The following is a 20,747-nucleotide window of genomic DNA, read 5'->3' on the forward strand; positions in this document are numbered from 1 at the left end:
CTGAAAAATAAAAAAGTCGATATTAAGAAAAAATTGTAAATGGAAGATTATAAGAGAGGGTTTCACGTGCCAGCAAAAGTTACTGGCGTGCCACGTTTGGCACACGTGCCAGGGGTTGCCCACCCCTGCCTTAGACTATGCATAGGGTTCCTTGAAATAAATAAGGTATTCTTGAAGGGGCAGATAATTGATGACACTATTTTCTCTTAAATTTATTTTTTTGTTTAAAGATGTAAGAAAAATATTAAATGCATGTATTATGAAATAACCAGCCTTTAAAAAGTGGTGTAATACCTGAGCAAGCCAGGAAGTCAGAGGAAAGATCATCTGATAAATGAACACAAACTGCAGGATCTAAGCATTTACCAACATACTTCAGCTTTACTCTGTTTCAACTGCTGGCTATGAATCTGTAGGAGGGAGACATTGATGTGAGAGAGAAACATCCATCCTCTGTACACGCCCTAACCGGGAATTGAACCAGTAACCTAATTCTTTTACTCCTATGCTTTATTTATGATAGTACAAAAATCCGTTTCTCATAGTTTTTGTCATGGCTTTTTATACTCCAAGCTGTTTGTGCATCCACCTACCCATATAATTATTAAAAATACTCTATAGCCTAGGCAGCATGGCTTGCTCAGTGGTTGAGCATCGACCTATGAACCAGGAGGTCATGGTTCAATTCCCATTCAGGGCACATGCCTGGGTTGTAGGCCAATCTCCAGAGTGGGGTGTGCAGGAGGCAGCTGATCAATGATTCTCTCTCATCATTGATGTTTCTATCTCTCTCTCCCTCTCCCTTCATCTCTGAAATCAATAAATAGTAATAATAACAGTGATAAATAATAAAAGTACTCTATAAACTTTTGGAAATATAAAGTTCACCAAAAAAACTAATCAAAGTATTTGGGAGGGGGTGGGGGATATTAAACTGAACCTCAGTAATAAATTTATTGATGTAGAATTGCTGGGCCACAGGATATACATTTTAAATTTTAAAGGTTTCTAAACACCAATCATGTGCCCCATTTCTCAGACCTTCACTGAGACAGTTTTATAATGTCTTAAAATTTTTGCTAATTTGATAGCAAAAAAAAACCCACACCTTAAGGTGGTTTTGTTGTGCTGATCTTATTTCCTATGAGGTAATTAAAAATCTGACACTTGATTTTCTTTTTACTGATCTGCCTGTTCTGCCCATTTTTATCTCTAAGTATTCTCTCTGTATGAATTATTCCTCTCATACTACAAGTGCTTACCCCATTTACTTTTTTATATGGTTTATGATATTTAACACCTAAAACTTAACTTGTATGTAGACAATATCAATTTTCCCTTTATGATTTCTGTATCTGCTTTTATGCTAAAGGCCTTTCCTATTCCAAGATAAATATTCAATTTTCTCCTGGTACTTGGGGGGAAAAAATCCTCTCTTTAATCCACCCAGAATTTATTTTTGTGTAAGACAGAAAAGAAATGATTTTTAATCCTAGAGCCTACAAGCCAAATGGACATTCTGGTTAATAAATTACAGCTAACACACCAACTATTCAGTTAATATATTCCAGCCCAGGGCCATTCCCAATAGGAAAGTCTTTGATCACTATTCCATCACAAAACTAAGAGCAGTTCTCATCCCATACCTCCTAGGTCACATGCTATCTGTCCTTTGGGTCTGAAGACTCTTCCAAACCCATTGGCAAATGCTTTGAACTCTGATACCTTACCACTGTACTTACATCCAACTGGCCCAAGTCAAAGGACCGTCTATTGCTACAGAAACATGCAGAAAGGACATCAGGGCGCCGTAATTTATTAGGACAACTAAGCTAAGCAACCTGATGCTCCAGAAGGAAACTGTCTAGGGCAGCAGTCACCAATCTTTCAGACCTCACGGACAACCAGTGGTCCGCCGACACCAGTTGGCGACCACTGGTCTAGGACATCCAGACAGAAACAAGGGTCAGAAAATGATTCCAGAGATGAAAGACGCTTTGTCCCAAACCCACCTTCCACCTCTCAAACCTTTGAAGTCAAGCAGACCAGGGTTTGAATACAGTGGAGCCATGTATTAGCTTAAATGCTATGTTAGGATCATTGTTTAAATTCCATGATGATAAGTTCTCATCTGAAATAGAATGACACTACCACTTAGAACCTGGCACAAAGTAAATGGGTAGTACTACTAAATACCATGCATGAGATTTCCTTGAACTTGTCAGCTTCACCACTACCAAGAAAATTCTCCATCTCCAGCTTTCCTTTAAAATTCATGTACCTCCGTTTCCTTCTCCTCCAAGAAAGAACCTGACAGAAACATACCAAATAGTGCCTCATTGCCATACTCCTTTAGTAGCTCCTTAATCACCTCTTATTTTCCTCCCTCCTGAATGCAGGTTTTCAAAAGCTCTAGAATTAGGCTGCCTCTTTCCTGACCACTTGTTCTTCCTCAATATCCCTGGAACCACTTCACCAGGCTTGTTACCTCCCATCTTTAAACCTATGTATGCATCTTTTCAACCTCTCCTAATAACTGAAGGAATCATCCTGGGTTTAAGCCTAATCCCTCTGGTTTCTGCCTGCCCCCATCCTCCATGGGCCTTTCCCCCACGGCCGAAGGAGTTTGTATGCTCCTCAATCTGTTAGAGCAGTGGTTCTCAACCTTCCTAATGCCGTGACCCTTTAATACAGTTCCTCATGTTGTGGTGACCCCCCCAACCATAAAATTATTTTCGTTGCTACTTCATAACTGCAATCTTGCTACTGTTATGAATCGTAATGTAAATATCTGATATGCAGGATGTATTTTCATTGTTACAAATTGAACATAATTAAAGCATAGTGATTAATCACAAAAGCAATATGTAATTATATATGTGTTTTCTGATGGTCTTAGGTGACCCCTGTGAAAGGATTGTTCAACCCCCAAAGGGGTCGCGACCCACAGGTTGAGAACTGCTGTGTTAGAGCCTCCTGCCTTTAGGAGGATACAGAGCTCCCTCCTAAAATCTGTTTCCTCAATACACTCCCTGAAAGCCCATAGGCCTTGTAACACCCTTCTCTCCCTACTTCCAAAAAATAATAGTAGCTAGGTACTGTGTGTAGTAATAGTATACTGTGTGTAAGCACCTTACAGGTGCTTTCTAATGTACTCCTAGCAACCTATGTAGTGTATGTTTTGCACCTTTTACAAAAGAAAAAACTGAGTCAAGGCATTGGCGGCTATATAAGCGGCCTGAAAAGCTATACTGACACAAGCAGTCTAGGACAGCACAGAATCTTGAGAGAGACAGTGCGAGAGAAAAGAGGGAGGGGGAGAGAGGAAAAGAAAGGGAAAAAGAGGGTGAGGAAGAGTGAGAGAAAAGGAAAAAAAAGGTCTAACTAGTTCTCTAATCCCCCAAGGAAGTGCTGACCGCTGCACTATTACCAACTCCAACTACACTGTCAGAGATCAGGCTTTAAATCACTAAATGCTTAGTTCACTAAGAAAGTCCTTCCTAGGAACTAAGTCAGCAATCATCCCTTCCTTCCCTTTGCTGAAAGCTTAAAGCACCAAAGACCCATGAGTCTAACTCTATTTTCTCCCTTTTATCTTTTCAAACTGCCAATCACCAAGAATGGACATTTTTGCCCATTTTTCTGTGAGTATCTATGTCCAGACCCCCTGCTAGGCACTGTGGATACAACAGTGAGCAAGAGGTGACAATGTCCTTGAATCAGGACAGTCTTCTGACTAGGGGGCCTACTTCGCCCAACACTGTCCTACCCAGGGCAGCCACAACTGCTTTTCAGAAATGACAATCTCTTATCCCAGTACATCCCTGATGAAACTGCAACGGAATATGATACAGTGAAAGAGTGGGGAAACGGCTCAGCTATTAACTTGCCCTTAAGCAAGTAAGTTCTCTGTAGGGCTCATTTTCTCTTCTATTAAATGAGGGAGGTAAACTAAGGACCTAAAAAAAAAAGTACATTTTATGATTCTTGGCAAATGTTAAAGACCACACAAGAACAAAAGAACACCTGTATCACTTTAAAGCCAACTTCATCTCCCAGCCACAACCCAGTTCAGTCTAACCTGCTAGCTATAAACTGCATTTTCAGGTATATTACACATTGTCACATAAGGGTAAGATTGGTAGGAGGCAGCATGGTATAGTATAAAAACCCAGAGACTGCAAACGAGCAGTCTCCCCACGTCCACTCCCCCTGGCCCCCCCGCCAAAGATCCTGCTTGGCTGGCACAGTAATTTGAGATTTCTGAGTCTGAATGCTTTTCTGAAGAGCACCATTCTAATGCACCAAAGACTCAGTCTCCAACACTCATTATCTCACACCAGCATGTTTCTCTCATTTACGTTAATTGCTTGGCCCCTTAAAGTAACTCCCATTTGCCCCACGAGTGCCTTATTCTCCTTTAATGAGAATTTTTAAAAAGTAAATGAAAGCCCTAACCACGTAGCTCAGTTGGTTAGAGCGTCCTCCTGATATACCAAGGTTGCAGGTCCGATCCCTGCTCAGGACACATACAAGAATCAACCAATGAACGCATAAATGGAACAACAATCCATGTTTCTTTCTCTAAAACCAATCAATAAAAAAAAGTGAGTGAAAAGCCACGTCTCACTTCCAGCTAATTTCCTCCTTCCCTATATAATTGAAAAGATTTCTGCCACTCATCCTTTCCTCCCACCATGACAATCCGAAACATCACACACAGATAAGGCATTAAATTAAAAGGGTCAAATTGGCATACCGCTTTTTGCTTGATTTTTTTTTTTTTTCCCGAGAGCTTGGCTGGGGAAAGGCCACACATCTCTCTCTATTCGCCTCCTTCTCATCTTTCGTTCTGCTTAGGCAACACTGCCTAACAAAGCCATGTCCAGCGCAAACAGAGTTCCTGCAGTCCTACCGTCATACGTTCGAAAAATGGCAAAACTCTCACCCCTCTTTGGCCGGCTTCTTTCTCCAAGGCTAGACCATCTTTCCTGAGTTTCCTGTTCACTCCTTTTTCCTCCCCATAACCCAACATTCTGTACAACGTCCGTGCTTAAGCGCATCACTGCCATTTTTGTCTGTGTGTGTCTGAAACGATACTGTTTTTTTTCCTGCCCTCCTTTCCTAATAACTGGTCCCGTGCTGGGCTCGGACTGGCCTGCAAGTCCGGCCAAACTGCGCCAATGCGGCTGTGCTTCCGAGGCCGGGCTCCCAGCAGAGCCAAGTGCTCAATGAACAGTCCCGGAACGGAACGAGCTCCTTCGGGCTCCTCAGCGTGACTGTCACCCTATTTGCTTTGCTTTCTTCCTCAGCCCGCGCCCAGGAGCGCTCACACACACCCACAGGTCGGCGCAAGCGTCCCAAGCCTAGGTTTCTTGCATGACTGGGCCGGGGTCTCGTTTCCTCTCTGCCAACTCCTCAGCCTCCCGGTTCCGCAAAGAACAAGTTACACGGAGCTCTCGTATCCACTGAGGGCCGAGCTTCCAGACCAGTCCTCCCGCCCCAAACGCGCCCGCACTCTCACCCGGACTCCCCGGCGGTTCGCCGTGCGGCTGGGGCCCAGGGGCGCCGCCGTCGAGGATGGCGAAGGCCTCGTCGTTCTCGATGCCCGCAATCTCGCTCTCCTGCTGCGCCAAGAAGGCCGCGGCCGGGTCTTCTTCGCCGGCCACTCCGTTCCCCAGAGCGGGGCCGCCGGGAGTGCCGGCGGGGGCGCCGAACGGATCAAGTTCAGCCATGGCGGGCAGTTCAACGGCACAGACACCGACGCTGAGACACACCGACAAACCCACCGACACCGCGCCCGGCAGCAGCCTCTGTGGCGGCGACTACGCTCGGAGGACAAGCTGGAGGAGTGAGAAGGCGGAAGCGGAAATCCTGCCCCCATATCCGGTTGGTCTAGACGAGGTTGGCGAGCCGAAAAGGTAACAACCAATCAAAGGACGGCAATCGCTCAAGAGCTACCCAATCAGCAGAAGGAGGGGCGGGCCCCCGAGGAAAACTCGTGACTTGAGTTGCTCGGGGGAGGGGAGTGGGGCGTGAGAGCTCTAAGCCCCGTGGGCTCAAGAAAGGCGGAAGTAGCGCTTGACTTAAAGCAGCCATTGAGACTTCACCGGCCTGGTTCCGACACCTCGGAGGGGACGCTAGTGCTGAACCCGGCGTGAGGTGAAGTCAGGACGGCGATGATACCAGACGGAACCTTCTGGAGCTGTTACATTCTGTAGCGATCACCTGGTTCATAGGAAACTGAGGCCTCTGTGTGGGAAGGGAGGCAGTGGTCCTGGCTCCTCCATAATGGCACTAGCCACAACGCTTATATGTACACACCTTTCCCAGCGAGGGACTTGTTTTTGAAGTTCCGTCCGTGTTTTAAAGCAGGGACATGTTTATAACCTGGTTAATCTTGTCTGCACCATAGGAACGCTATGGAGGGTTCCAGTTTGTCATGCTCATGTAGAGGAGGGAAGCTCACGCAGCAGCCTGCACTCCTCTACCACCACCCTAGAGGGGAAGAATCGAACACCGACCGCACGGAGGCCAAAGATGTCTCCGGAAGTAGTCGGCAAGGGACAAGAAGCTGGTTTTTAAAAATATACATGCGTTTTTTGTTTTTATTTAAAGGTAACAAAGCTATTATACGCCAAGAAGCTAAATGACAGAGACTGGTCACGTGCCTCTCCTTAGGAAACCTGTGAGAGGTGAGATGGAGGGGAGGAGAGGCAGGGGGTGGTGCTGTGCTCTGGGAAGTGATTTGGCTCGATAATGGAAGAATCAGGTAAAGTACGTGCATTCACTAGTATGTAGTTGAAGAAAGTGTGGTGTAGTCAAATCATGGAGGGCCTGAGTGCCCAGGTGAGGATTATTCCTGAATTGCAGAGGCTTCGAGGAGCCTTTGCAGGACTTGGAACAGGCAATGACTTGGTGAGAACCTTGTTCTGGAGCAGTGGTTCTCAGCCTTGGCTGCACATCAGAATCACCTGGGAATCTTTTTAAAATCCTGATTTCTGGGCCTCATCCTCCGGAAATTCTGTTTCTTTGTTATGGGGTGGGGACATTAGTAACAAAGAAACAGAATTTCCGGAGGATGAGGCCCAGAAATGAGGATTTTAAAAAGATTCCCAGGTGACTCTAATGTGCAGCCAAGGTTGAGAACCACTGCTCTGGAGGAATCTCCTGGCCGTGAAAGAGGACTCTGAATGCAGGAAGGGCAGTTAAGAAAGACACAGCTGCCATCATTCCGGAGGGAGATGGGGGAAGGGGGACAAGGATAATATTCTAGGGCAGGGAGCATCGGGCTCAGGTGGAAGGAAAATAATGGAGGTAATGTACACAGTGCTTGGTAAGTGATAGCATTTAGGAGGCAGAGAGAGGAGAGTTACAGATAACATTTACAGCTTGGAAACCCCTGGACAGAAATAGCCACAACAGAAAAAGCCAGATGAGTAGATGGAGCAGGAGATGAGAGAAAGGAAGAATTCAGTGTGGACATATTAAACCCAGGGACCTGTGGGATAGTCAGGAGACATTCAACAGGCGATTGGAAATCTAAGTCTGAAGTTGAGGAGAGAGGAGGTTTTAATTCCACCAATGGTGGGCAAAGTTGTTTAGGGCCGACTCTTCTGCTGAAAACAACTAGAAGAGCTGGGGGAAAGGTTTTTAAAATCTCTCTGAAGGCATCAGAGGATGAACAAAGCAGTGAGGAATTATGGGCCCAAGTTCTAGGAGAGAAGGGAGCCAAGAACAGTGAGCCTACCATTTGGAGCCACTTTTCCTCTCAAGGTGATTGGTATTTCTAAAAGCAGAATCTGAACCCTAGTGGGTTTAACTCAGTGGAGGGAGCGCCCACCTGGGTATGAAGGGTCCCGGGTTCGATTCTGCCCAAGGGCACAATGCCTGGGTTGCAGGCTCAATCCCCAGTGTGGCGTGTGCAGGAGGCAGCCAATCAATTATTCTCTCTCATCATTGATGTTTCTATTTTTCTCTCCCTTCCTCTCTGAAATCAATCAATCAATCAATCAATAAAATAAAAAGCAGAATCTGAGAAGCTGAGTAGATAATTCAATAAACAAGGCTTGGGAGAAAATAGTTGGCCTACCAAGGAGGAGCCCTGATAAATATACCAGGCTTTTTGTTGGAACCCTGAAGGCTACTGCACACTAGGAATAAAGGTGAAAACAGACTAAAGCCCAACTTTAAGTGATATAGATCCTTGATTGAATTAAAGTGATTCAGGCTTTCTAGTGCCCTTAGCCTAGCACTGCCTGCCAAAAGCAAAGGTTAAATTCTCTCTGATAGGAAAAAATGTCATGCAAAAAATAACCAAGCATGTAAAGACAAAACATACTCAGAAACATTCTCAGGGATAGACATATAGTAGAAAGTCCAGGGGATTCAGATAATGGAGTTAACCAGGCCTAGACCTTAAAATCGCTATGATTAATGAGTTCAATTAAAAGCAAATGAGGATTTCAGCAGCTTGAAAATTTGAGAACTAAAATTTACAGTAGCTAATATTAAGAATTCAATGGATAAATTTTAATAATGGATTAGACATAGCTGAAAAGAGAATTAGTGAACCAGGAGGTAGAGCAGAAAAATATCCAGGTTGAAACACATAATCAAAACGCTGAAAAAAACACAGAAAAGAGCATTAAAAAAACACATATGGGCCCTAACCGGTTTGGCTCAGTGGATAGAGCGTCGGCCTGCGGACTCAAGGGTCCCAGGTTGGATTCCGGTCAAGGGCATGTACCTTGGTTGCGGGCATATCCCCAGTAGGGAGTGTGCAGGAGGCAGCTGATCGATGTTTCTCTCTCATCGATGTTTCTAACTCTCTATCCCTCTCTCTTCCTCTCTGTAAAAATTCAATAAAATATATTTTAAAAAAACACAACACATATGGGATATGAAGAATACAATTTATAAACGTAATTTTAGCTAGGAGAGGAGAAAGAGAATGAAGCAATGTTAGGAGAGAAAATAGCTAAGAATTTCCCAAAATTGATGAAATAAATCAAGCTTAATATTTAAGAATCACCATAAATTCCAAGCAATATAAAACATACCTTCCCTAATGAATATTTAAGAAATCTGTGTTTCTTATGCACTTTTAAATTGGCATCTAAATTTTTTCATAATAATTAGTTGCCAGGGATATAATTTCTAATATATTGTAAATATTAGTCCTTTTAAATAAAATTGTTTCATTGCTCTTTTCAATGTATCCAATGGCTTCAAAAACAGTGATTTGATACTATCCATTTAAAAAATACATGACAGCTTTTCATTAACCTTAAGAAATTTGAGATTCACTTTTGCTCCATGAACATATACTACCATTCCAATACTTGCCCCCTAAGTACTATCCTATTAGAATTTTGTGCTTGAAAGACGTATTGATCGTTATAATACAGTAGCATCAACAAAATTCACTGATATAAAATCCACGGGGAGAATGTGTATATTTCTAGGGCTGAAATTCATGAATTTCAAAAGCAATTCTGTTGGGGTTTATACTAGTATATAACCTTTTGAAATAACCAAGTACTGTCAATTATAATTTACAGAATGCTATAATTAAAATGTTTATTTCAGTATGTGGAAAAAAAGACATCAATTTATACTTCTTTGTAACAAAAATATGTAACATAAATATAATTGACTTTTAAAAAATATCCCATGATCATAAGATTCTGAATGTTAAAATTTTGTTTTGGATTGACATCATTGTAATTATTAACAGTATAAGCAACAAAAATATACCTGAACACTTTGTAGTTATTCAGTATAAGAGGTAAAATTTGCCCTAACCAGTTTGGCTCAGTGGATAGAGCATCAGCCTGTGGACTCAAGGGTCCTAGGTTTGATTCCGGTCAAGGGCATGTACCTTGGTTGCGGGCACATCCCCAGTGGGGAGTGTGCAGGAGGCAGCTGATCAATGTTTCTCTCTCATCGATGTTTCTAACTCTCTATCCCTCTCCCTTCCTCTATATAAAAAATCAATAAAATATATTAAAGGGGGAAAAAAGAACATGTATCCACAATTCTGAAAAAAAAAGGTAAAATTTTATTAGAAGTTCCTGTCTTAATGAAATAGGCTTGTATTATCTGTTGCTGTATAATAAATTATCTTGAACTTCGCATCTTAAAGTAACAGACATTTATTATATCACACAGTTTCTGAAAGTCAGGAATCTGGAAGGGCTTAACTGGATGTTCCTCACTGTGGTTTTGATGTGCATTTCACTGATGACCAATGATATGGAGCATCTTTTTATAAGATTTTTGGTCATGTGTGTCTTGTCTCAGATCCTTTTTTTTAATTGTGGGGGGTTTTATTTTGCCTTTTATTGTTGAGTTGTAAGAGTTCTTTATATATTCTAATACAAGTACCTTGTCAGAAATGTGGTTTTCAAATATTTTCTCAATTTGTGTCATTTCACTTTAATAGTGTCCTTTGAAGAACAAAAGTTTTAAATTTGAATGATGGTTACTTATGTTTTTGGAATAATATCTAAGGAACTATTGCCTATTTGAAATCATAAAGACTTACACCCGTGTGAGACAGATAAAAGTTTTCTAAAAATTCAAAATCAGAAATAAAAATGGGATCACTGAAAATTTTAAAGACATTATAAAGTTCATAAGAGAATATATGTTAATGACTTTGAACATTTTATTTTATTTTTTTTCTTTTTTAAATATATTTTATTGATTTTTTTACAGAGAGGAAGGGAGAGAGATAGAGGGCCAGAAACATCGATGAGAGAGAAACATCAATCAGCTGCCTCCTGCACACCCACCACTGGGGATGTGCCCGCAACCAAGGTACATGCCCTTGACCGGAATCGAACTTGGGACCTTTCAGTCCGCAGGCCGACGCTCTAGACACCGAGCCAAACCAGTTAGGGCAACTTTGAACATTTTAATGAAAGAGAGAAATTCCTAGAAAAATACAACTTAAAAATAACAGGAGACATAGAATTGAAAATTCCTAAGAGTAGTAAAAACAATTTAATAAATTAAAATCTTCCTACAGCCCTTGCTGGTGTGGCTCAGTTGGTTGAAGTGTTGTCCGGTGCACCAAAAGGTGGTTTGATTCCTGGTTAGGGCACATACCCACATTGTGGGTTCGATTCCTGGTCAAGATGCGTGCCGGAGGCAACCAATCAATGTTTCTCTTTCACATCAATGTCTTCCTCCCTCCCTCCCTCCCTCCCTTCCTCTCTCTGAAATCAATTAAAAACAAAAACAAAACACCTTCCCACACACCCACAAAACCCTCCATTTGGTTTCATTAATGAAAATTCCAGTCTTTACAGATTCTTCCAGAGAATGTTAAAAAGGAGGATACACTCCTCAACTCATTTTATGGGAAGCATAATCTTGTCATAAAACTTAACAAAAACAATAAGAGAAAGGAGAATTATTGGCAAACTTATTCATGAAAAAGGTTGTAAAACCCTGAGTGGGAGTGGAACGGAGTAAGCACATTCCTCCTGGTCTTTCCCAGGACACGCAGCAGTAAAACCTCGCCAGAATGCAGGAAGCAGAAGCTATTTGAGAACTTTGAAAAGTACATAGTGGCAGGTGAATTGGGGAAGAACCCCAAAACATGAAGCACTGAACTGGTAATGAGTTCACCATTTTTTTATCCTCCTGCCACTTAGCCTCAGACATGGGCAAGGTTATGGAAGCACATGGCAGAGTGGGCTAAGTAAAGCTCTAGCTTTCTGGCTGGAGAACTAAGAAGAGGAACCCCAGGGAACTGAATAAATAGTATAAGGGAGATCATAGAATAAATAACATAATATTATTTATAAACTCCTTTAGAACTTTACACCTTCACAACTTTAGGTTGATCTGGTCTTCATCAGCATATAAGACGGAGAACTGAATTTACCGTCACCCAGGTCCCAGACTAGCCACTGGGTGGCGCACACATGGGACTGGTCAGAGCCCCATTGCAAAATCTTTGAAAAGTGAAATGAAATTCTAACCACAGCTCACAAAAAGTCAGTTGGAACTAATGGCCTGAACCTAACTAGGTCAGTTGCATACTAATATCAATATTCTTCATAGGATTTAAACAAAGACCCAAAGTCTTATGTCATAATGTTCAAAATGTTTAAGATGCAATCTAGAATTACTTGGCATATGAATAACCATATAAGGAAAATTTCCATTCACAAATAAAAGACAACACATGTCAATACCAAGATGACTTATACTGTATATTGAAATTATCTGACAAAGACTTTAAAGCAGCCATTATTAAAAATGCTCTAACAAATAATTGCAAACACTCTTGGAACAAATGGAAAACTAGAAAGTTCCAGCAAAGAAATGGGAAATATGTTTTATGGAAATGTTAGAACTAGAAAATAAATAAATAAATAATAACTGGATAGACCCCCCCCCCTCCCCGGCCCCCCGCCAGGAAAATGGATATGTCAGCTAAGCCTGGAGGGCTGGGGACTGGGGCAGCTGGGGGGAGGAGAAAGTGGGGGGGGGGGGCATTGGGAGGAGGAGACGAAAGAAAAGGAGGAGAAAAGAAAAAGAAAAAGTGGGAAAACATAATAAAATAGAAGACTTAAAATCCAAATATATCAATAATTGCATTAAATGTAACTGTTTTAAACATACCAATAAAAAAAATAGAGGTAGTTAGAATGAATAACAAAACATAAAACAATTATATTCTGCCTACAAGAAACTCATTTCAAATGTAATGCTATAGATAGGGTAAAAGTAAAAGAATGGAAACATTAATACCAGACAAAGTAGACTCAAAGCAAGGAAAATTATAAGGGATAAAGGCATATATTACATGATAATTAAACAATCAATTCACCAAGAAAACATTACAATCCTAAATATATATGTAAGTAGCAACAATGACCTCAAAATACACGAAGCAAAAAGTGACAGAACTTAAGAGAGAAACACACAAATTCACAATTATAGTTGGGGACTTTACCTCTCCTACGACAAAAATCTATAGAACTAGCCCTGGTCGGGTAGCTCAATGAGTTGGAAGAAAAGGAGGAAGGAAGGACTACATTGGTTAATATATCAAATTATAATTCCCCTCTGCTAAAGATTTATTTTAGCAAGCACCCCAGTGATTCTGCTGCAGGTGGGCATGGTCAATACTATCTGGTACAGCAAGGAAAGGAAATAATACTGAGAAAAGGACGAAAAGGACAGTGTCATCATTAGGCAATCTGGTGGCATGGTGAGAACAGAAGCCAGCCTGAGTGGGTTAGAGACTGATCTGGAGCCAGAGAGCATAGCCAACCTTTAGGAAGCTCAACTGAGGAAAGAGATGGGCAAATAGTAAATGGGAGACCTCAGAGCTGAAGTGGCTTTGTTGTCAGGATCAGAGAAATGAGAGTATTTATGGGATGGAGAGAAGAAATCTGGGAAGGGGATGTACAGAGGGAATTGAGGAGCCTGAGAAGTTGTTAGATGTAGCGGTCAAGCGGAAAGAAGTTAACTAGAAGAGGACGCTCTGCCGGGAGAAGGCGTGAGCCTGCAAGCGGGCCACGTCAGAACAAAGTCTTGCACGCGAGACTTATTGTTCCGAGGCAGAACTTTCCTTGACGTGATGAATAGTCCATGAGGGCATAGAAAGTTCAGGGGAGGGTGCACTGCTGCAGGTGGAAAGAATCTTTATATAATATAGGAAATTAATAGTGTAATGTATAACTTAGCTTTGATGATTTCTTAAAGCATGTTTATTAATCATTGTCACTTGCTGTACCCCATTGTTATTTGCTGTGCTCACCCCCAATAAAAGCCATGAGGGATCAGAGGATCTTGGCTATTCGCCTGAGTGAGCGGTAGCCCTCTACTTCTCCGTATCCTGTCGTCCGACTCATCTCTGAGTCTCCGTTCACCAAGAACATCAATATTAGGGGACAGAATGAGGAGACAGGAGGGATCAACATCAAATTGTGGAAGGGCACCACTTCCTCTGAGGCACAGAAAAGAAGCCAAAGCTCTGGAGAGATTTATGATGGACATGGGATTGTTTATGGAGACCAGGTCATCAGAACTCTCTGGAGTTCTGGTGGCAGGATGAGAGATGAGTGGGGAGCTGTGGGGCCCCAGGACACCAGAGAGGGTTGGAGAATCAGCTGTGGGGAATGGCATCCAGGGTCAGTAAGAGGTGACTCCGTGGTCAGCTAAGCTGAGTGGGCTGGGGGCTGGGACAGCTGGGCTTAGTTGCATGGATCTATAAGCCCCCGTTCCTCTAGCTGGGGGGATGCAGTGAGGTGAGCAGAGGTGGGGGCTTCCCAGGATTGGAGAACGGAGAAATGTGGGACAAGTTCCAGGGGAGAGGGGGTCAGCAGTGAAGTCCAAGGTTCTGGCCTAGAAAGAGGACTCACTGAATGTGTGTGTGTGTGTGTGTGTGTCTGTGTGTGTGTGTGTGAATTGAGTGGCTAAGTAAATTCATAAATGAATGAGGTGAATGGATGAAAGAGGATTGTATATGGTGTTCAAGGACTTGGTCAGTTTCTTCTAAATTGTTGAGGATTATATGTAAGTACATAAATGAATGAAAGGGAAACAGAGTTAGTTAGAATTGAAGGAAGCTCACCAAGGCTTTGAGGTAGGAAGTTTCAAAAAGCATTTTATGGAACCTAACTTAATATAAGGGCCAAGAACCTGGACCCTTGCCTCACTCCTTTACAGAAGCAGGAAGCAGACCGACAAACCTCAGAGGGAAGGTGGCGAAGGGTGGGTGGGTGAGGAAAGATTAACCAAAGAACTTATATGCGTATACGCATAACTTATGAACACAGACAATAGTGTGGTGAAGGCCTGGTGGGGGCAGAAGTGTGGTGGAGGGGGTCAATGGGGGGAAAGAGGGGACTGTAATACTGTCAACAATAAAGATAATTTTTTAAAAGTCCTCCTGTAGCTCTTTTTAATATATGCCAGGGACTGTCCTAAGCATTTTGCATGTTGTCACTCATTTAAACTTCACATCATCCTGTGAAGCCGGCACTCTTATTATCTGCCTTATACAGATAAGGAAACTAAGGCAGAGAGGTGTTAAGTAACTTGCCCAGGATTACCCAGTAGGTGATGGAACTGGTATTTGAACCAGCCCATCTGTCCCCAGCAACCGTAACCAACGACTATACCATCCTGTCTCTCTTAGCCTGTCATTTCGCCTCATCCCCAAGCTTTTCTCCAATAGATATATTTCTCTCTTCACCCTTTACTGACTTCTCTTCCGAGTCCCTCAGACCTCATATTTCTGGAGAAAGTTTTCAATGAACCTTGCTTACTGTAAATAATTGTAAGTAACCCCCAACTTTCCCTCAAATGATACCCAGACATACCATAACTTCATAGTAAAAAACCCTGCCTCCCCCTCCCTCATCTTCTACACTTCATCTTCCACCCCCAATCCATTGGCTATGCCCCATCCCTGAGCCAGGCCCATGTCACCTTCTTCCTCCCTAGCCCAGGGGGCTATTCTCCCTGACCTGGGATTGGACCTCCCCTGCCTTCCTGGGCAGACTCTAGGGAAGTGAGTGTTGGAGGAGTCTAAGACCTTCCAACTAAACAAATGCTTTACCTATCAGTCTATCACAGCGGCCGCCAACCTTTCGGACCTCATGGACCACCAGTGGTCCGCGGACCACCGGTTGGCGACCGCTGGTCTAGCAGATGCCTGCAAGTTGACTACAGGGTTATAGAACAGGGGGCTTTCCAGATAGCATCTTGGCCAGTTCCCAGGAGATGTCTCAATCTCACCCACTAGCCTCAGGTTGGAAACCTCTAGTGACAAAGTGACCCTGAATTTCCACCCACTGGGAGCCAGTGCCCAGAACATGCCTCCATGCTACCCACCAGGGACTCCTTCTCAGCCTCAGCTTGGATCCCTCCAGTGACAGAGTGGTCCTGAATTTCTATCCCCTGGGAGCAGCCCTAACCCAGAATCTCCACCTTCAGGATAAACACAGACTGGAACACAAAGAAGGAACCAACAGGCCATCTTCCTTTCTTTCCCTCTCTCATTAAATTGCGAATAATAATGCATTTACTTATTCTCCCACTTAAAAAGTGGTTTAAATCCTTTGAAGAATCTTGCAAGGTAGCTTGGCTAGACAGCAGGCAGGGCAGTCCAGTGCCTCTGGTGGGGGGGCCACGATCTTCCACTCGCCTGTCTTTTGGTCCAGCAAGTAGGCATTTGGATTGATGGTGTAATCCTTCGTCTGGACATCGCTGGCTGTGGTGATGCCCCCACATACAAAGACTTTGCTGTCTCCAATGGAGCAGATAGCATGGGACACATCCAAGGGACAGCAGTTTGGCAAGAGAGGCACCGTGGTGGTCGTCTTGTTGGCCTTTATCTTCTGCAGGTTGATTTCCACACTCTGCCGGTGGCTGTGCACACAGAGGTTGTTGTCTTGATCAAAAGAGAGCAGGGGCCGGTGGTTGAACTCAATGGGGAAGGTGATACACTGGACTACGTCCCCAGTGTTGGTGTCAAAGCAGTCCACCACCCCGACCCGAGAAATGTAGCCCTTCACCAAGCACCGCCCAGTGACAATGTACAGGTTCCGGTCACCCTTGGTGATCACGGCTGTGCCATCCATCGGAATGCTCATCTTTCCTGCCAGGTACCAGGCCTCCTTGCGCTCGTCATAGCGATAGATGTTAGAGACATACCGCCTTGGGGCAATGCTTCCACCCACTGAGTACACTGTCCCCCCGCAAGTCACCATGGTGTGGAAAACAAGCCCAATTGGGAGGTCGGGCAACTTGGTCCAGGAGTTGTCATCCATGTCATACCGCCAAGCTGTCTTCAGACCTGAGATCTGCTCGGTGGTGCCACCAGAGATGTAGATGTAGCGGCCAGCAGAGGTGGCGCTAAGTGCTGCTGCCCGGTAGGGCATCTCTGAGAGCTTCAACCACAGGTTCTCCTGTATGATATAGGCAAATACTCCATCATTGAACTTGCCCTGGGCCTTCTGGCCACCTAGGATGACCACCGAATCAAGCAGGGCCCCTTTCCGCTGGTAGCTCAGCAGGCTGCTTGGCTTCTCCTGCTTGCGGTCCACGAGGACACTCTCAATCATGGTTGCGTGAGCTGAGCTGTTCTCCATTCCCATCAATTTGTTGCAGGCAAATGTCAGTGTCTTGTTGGAGACGGCATTAAGATTGATGTACATGAAGAACTTCTTGAAGTACTTCTCCCGCTCATCCTTCCGAAAGTACACCCAATTGATGAGCGCGCTGAGAGCCTGGTCCTCGTTGAGCACGTGCAAGTTTTCATCTCGAAGCAGGCGGCCAAAGATGACCGGTGGACAGCGCATGAACTGCATGGAGCCCTCAGGACTAACCCAGTAGTGGAAGTTGTCACGAATGCCGGAGTAGGCCAAGTCTGATACCTCTTTGAGCTCAAACAACTCGGCCAAGAAGAGGTAGTGCAAGCAGTTGGCACGACGGATGGACTTAATCAGAAAGTCACTGCAGTGGATTCGAAGGCGTGGTGTGTTGAAATACTGGGCCCCTCGAAGGAGCTCCTCCACATTCTGCTCTGAGATCACCACCTTGCCACTGTAGAAGTAGTCCAGGAGCTGCTCCACTGTGGTTGGACTCAGGTAGTTGGGGTCAATGGTGATAAAGAGCTCATTGGTGGTCTTCATGTCGTTGCTGGAGATGAGGCTCTTCACGAGTGGAGAGACAGCAGCCAGCACATTCTGATGTGCAAAGAAGACGTGGTGATCCACAGTCAGGGCCATGTCCCAGTACTCTTTCCGTTTCCTCTGTTTGTTCAGGTTCTGTAGCACAAAGCTGTTGTAGTTTTTCTCAGTGAATTCCAATTTCATGGTGCTTTCTTGCTGTCTGAGGCAGAAGAGCAGCAGCAGGTACTGGAGAACAGACTTTCTCAGGCCTTTGGGATTCAAATTGATGGTTGTTTGTGGAGCAGTTGATCAGGGAGGAGTGGGTGTGGGAGAGAGGATGATGTCATAGAGTGGATGAGGTCATCACAATGCAAGTCCCCTCTGAGGCCTTTCTCCCCTCTTACGGCTCCAACCTGCCAAGACCAAATACCCTTCTAGGACCTAGTGCTGAGGGCCCAGTGCTCAGAAGGAAACCAGGGTTGCAACTCCTACCTGGGACCTTCAAACCTCAATTTAAGGCTGCTTCTGGAATGTCAGAGCCACTTTGGATGGGGGTGGTGTAGGGAGGGATAAGGGAAGTTGGGGGAAGGAAAAGGATTATTAGATCATCTAGAACAGTGGTTCTCAACCTTCCTAATGCCGCGACCCTTTAATACAGTTCCTCATGTTGCGATGGCCCCAAACCATAAAACTACTTTTGTTGCTACTTCATAACTGTAATTTTGCTACCGTTATGAATCGTCATGTAAATATCTGATATGCAGGATGTATTTAGGTGACCCCTGTGAAAGGGTCCTTCAACCCCAAAGGGGTCTCGACCCACAGTTGAGAACCGCTGGTCTAGAAGAATCCTCCCAGTGTACAGGAGGGAAACAGATCTAGAGAAGAGAGGGGACTCGCCCAAGATTAATAGCGAGTTGGGAGCAGAGCAGGACCCAGAACCCATCCGCTGTAACTTAGGACTCTTTCCACTCTCCCGGGTGTCTCCTAACTACTCAGCTCTCCCCGTCTCTGGTTCTTAGGCCTTGAAGTGTCTTTCTTGGGCAAGGCTCCTGGGCATCAGAGAAGAGAAGCTCTGATGTCTGTGGCCGGAGATGCCATTCCTTAAAATAGAGGAAGAGATGGAGGCCACTCACTGGATGCAGAAGTTGGTGGGGTACTGGGGGGTGGGAGGGCCTCCTAAGCCCTGATTATTCCAGTTCCACAGCAAACTGGGACATTCACCCCGCATTTCCCAGTCTCTAGTTGTAAACTGTTGGCGTCTGTAATGGGTCAGCTCTCTCCAAGTTGTCCATTCACGTGAGATGGGAATAGTAGTACCTGCTTCAGAGTATTGACTTAAAATGAGAAACTCATTTAAATGAGAATGTTAAGCACGGTGTTTGGCTTGTAGCAAACGTTCAATAAATGTTAGCCGTCATTATTTTATTAATATTGCATTAGTCCAGCCAAGCAGGGCATTCCTGGCTCCTTCCTGCATGGATACTGTCAGGAAGTTGGAATGTGCCAGCCCTTAGGGCGGGCTCCCTGAGCCGCCTGTGGCCACACGGTGGGGCTGGAGGGTCATCTCCCGCCTGCGTGGGACCCAGTGGGAGGACGCTACCGGCTCTCAGTTACCCGAACGCGCCACCCCGCTGCACCCCTCTCCGGGGTGCGAAGAGCCGTGGGGGTTCCCCTCTTCCGCTGGGCTGCCAGGCGCCTGCGTCCCCCAGGACAGAGGCGCACAGGGCAGGTCCGTCTGCTCCGACCCCGGAATGGAAATGCCTGGGCCTCTTAGGCTCACCACACACAGACCTGTGTCCCGGTTACCGATGGGGCACCGAGCGCGGACAGGGTGTGCGGGACCGCGAGGCCAGAGAGGAGCCGTCTCAGATCGAGGCGTCCGCCCTCGACACCCCGCCCGGCGCGCGTGTTGAGCTGGGAACCCCCAAGGGCTGGTCCGGTGGGGCCCCCAGAAGGTTCGGCTGACATGGATCCCTCCTTGGGATAGACGCTGCGGGCACTCCGGGAACCCCACGCCGGCCCGGAGGCGGGGTGCCCAGCTGGTCGAGTCTGCGAGCAGCATTACTGTTGGCGCGGAGAGGACCTGGGCTCGCCCCGCCTCGGGTCTCCTCCAACCTGGGCGGGGAGCCCCACTCCTGGTCCTCCGCGCGCCTTTAGCGCCCCCACTGGGAAAACTCGGCGTCGCCTGGAGCCTGGGGAGCGTGAGCAGGTCAGCGCTTCCTTTCCCCGCCTGGCGGAGTCAAATTCTCATTATTCGCGGGCTCTCCCTCATCCTTCCATTCCAGACCTGGCCTTCCCTTCATCTTGGCATTGGATACTTTGAAAATTACTGAAAAGGACCTACCTTTTCATGCCGGATGCGTTCACCCTGATCCCTGGCGGGGACAGAGGCGCGCAGCCTCCTGAGATACCTGTCTGCACAAGGCTAGGCACTTGTGTTTTCCAAAGGGAAGGCGGCTGAGACTTCAGTCCCTCCACCGAGTGGCCTTAGATGAGCTCCATCTGGCTCCGTTCTCTCCCCGTAAGAATTACTGAGCTCCAATTGTTTCTCCAGCCCTGATCTCGCAAGACTTGGGCGGAGGGTGAGGCCTCTTGGTGTTAATGCCAAACACCTGCTCACTCCCCTTGGCCTCCAGGCCTGCCCTTGGGAGAGGGTGGCAGATCTCACTGCTGGGGCATTTGTAGCCAAGAGTAGGAGTTGGGAGGGGAGGGTCCTACTGCTTCACCCGCCGCTCTGCCCCGCATACCCTGCAGCCTTGGGGCCATTTGGGTGGAGGTGGTTGGACCCCTTTGCTTTTGTTTCAGGCCCCCGAACACCAGGGCGGGCAGGTCTCTCCCATCAAACGCTTCCATCCATTTAAGAAAGCCGGGCCGAGGAACGTGTCATGGAGACCGTATTCCATGTTCCAGACGTTGTATAGCTGGACAAACTGGGGCCCAGAGAGGACGAGGACCTTGATCAACTCAGACTGCACAGCGCTGGGCTTGGAGCCAGGGTTCCTGACTCCTGCTGCTGCCCTCTGGTTACAACGGAGACCTGGAATCTGGCTTCTCGTCCGCTTTTATTGAACTTGTGGGAGTTGTCATCCTTAAGAA

General features: G+C 45.5%; 2 protein-coding genes across 5 annotated transcripts in view; both read right to left on the bottom strand.

The window, feature by feature from the left end:
• Window positions 1-5,862, bottom strand: part of CLTA (clathrin light chain A) — a 24,394-nt gene extending 18,532 nt beyond the window's left edge. For 3 of the 4 annotated variants that reach the window (XM_070431203.1, XM_070431202.1, XM_070431201.1), the window contains exon 1: window positions 5,525-5,862. In XM_070431203.1, coding sequence (XP_070287304.1) covers window positions 5,525-5,735 — 211 coding nt within the window. In that variant the 5' untranslated portion in view covers window positions 5,736-5,862. The remainder of the gene's footprint in view (window positions 1-5,524) is intronic. The other variant, XM_070431204.1, reaches the window with a different exon arrangement.
• A 10,223-nt stretch (window positions 5,863-16,085) lies between these two features.
• CCIN (calicin) lies at window positions 16,086-17,852 on the bottom strand. Its single transcript, XM_070430113.1, has one exon. It carries the CDS (start codon window positions 17,850-17,852, stop codon window positions 16,086-16,088), a length of 1,767 nt encoding a protein of 588 aa, XP_070286214.1.
• Between the last annotated feature and the right edge of the window lie 2,895 nt (window positions 17,853-20,747).

The sequence above is a fragment of the Myotis yumanensis genome, unplaced genomic scaffold (genome assembly GCF_028538775.1).
Source record: "Myotis yumanensis isolate MYYU_CA2020_CCGP unplaced genomic scaffold, mMyoYum1.0.hap1 SCAF_12, whole genome shotgun sequence".
Lineage (NCBI taxonomy): Eukaryota > Metazoa > Chordata > Mammalia > Chiroptera > Vespertilionidae > Myotis > Myotis yumanensis.

Excerpts from the sequence above, each read along its gene's own strand:
- CCIN (XM_070430113.1), bottom strand. The coding sequence starts at position 17,852 with ATGAAATTGGAATTCACTGAGAAAAACTACAACAGCTTTGTGCTACAG.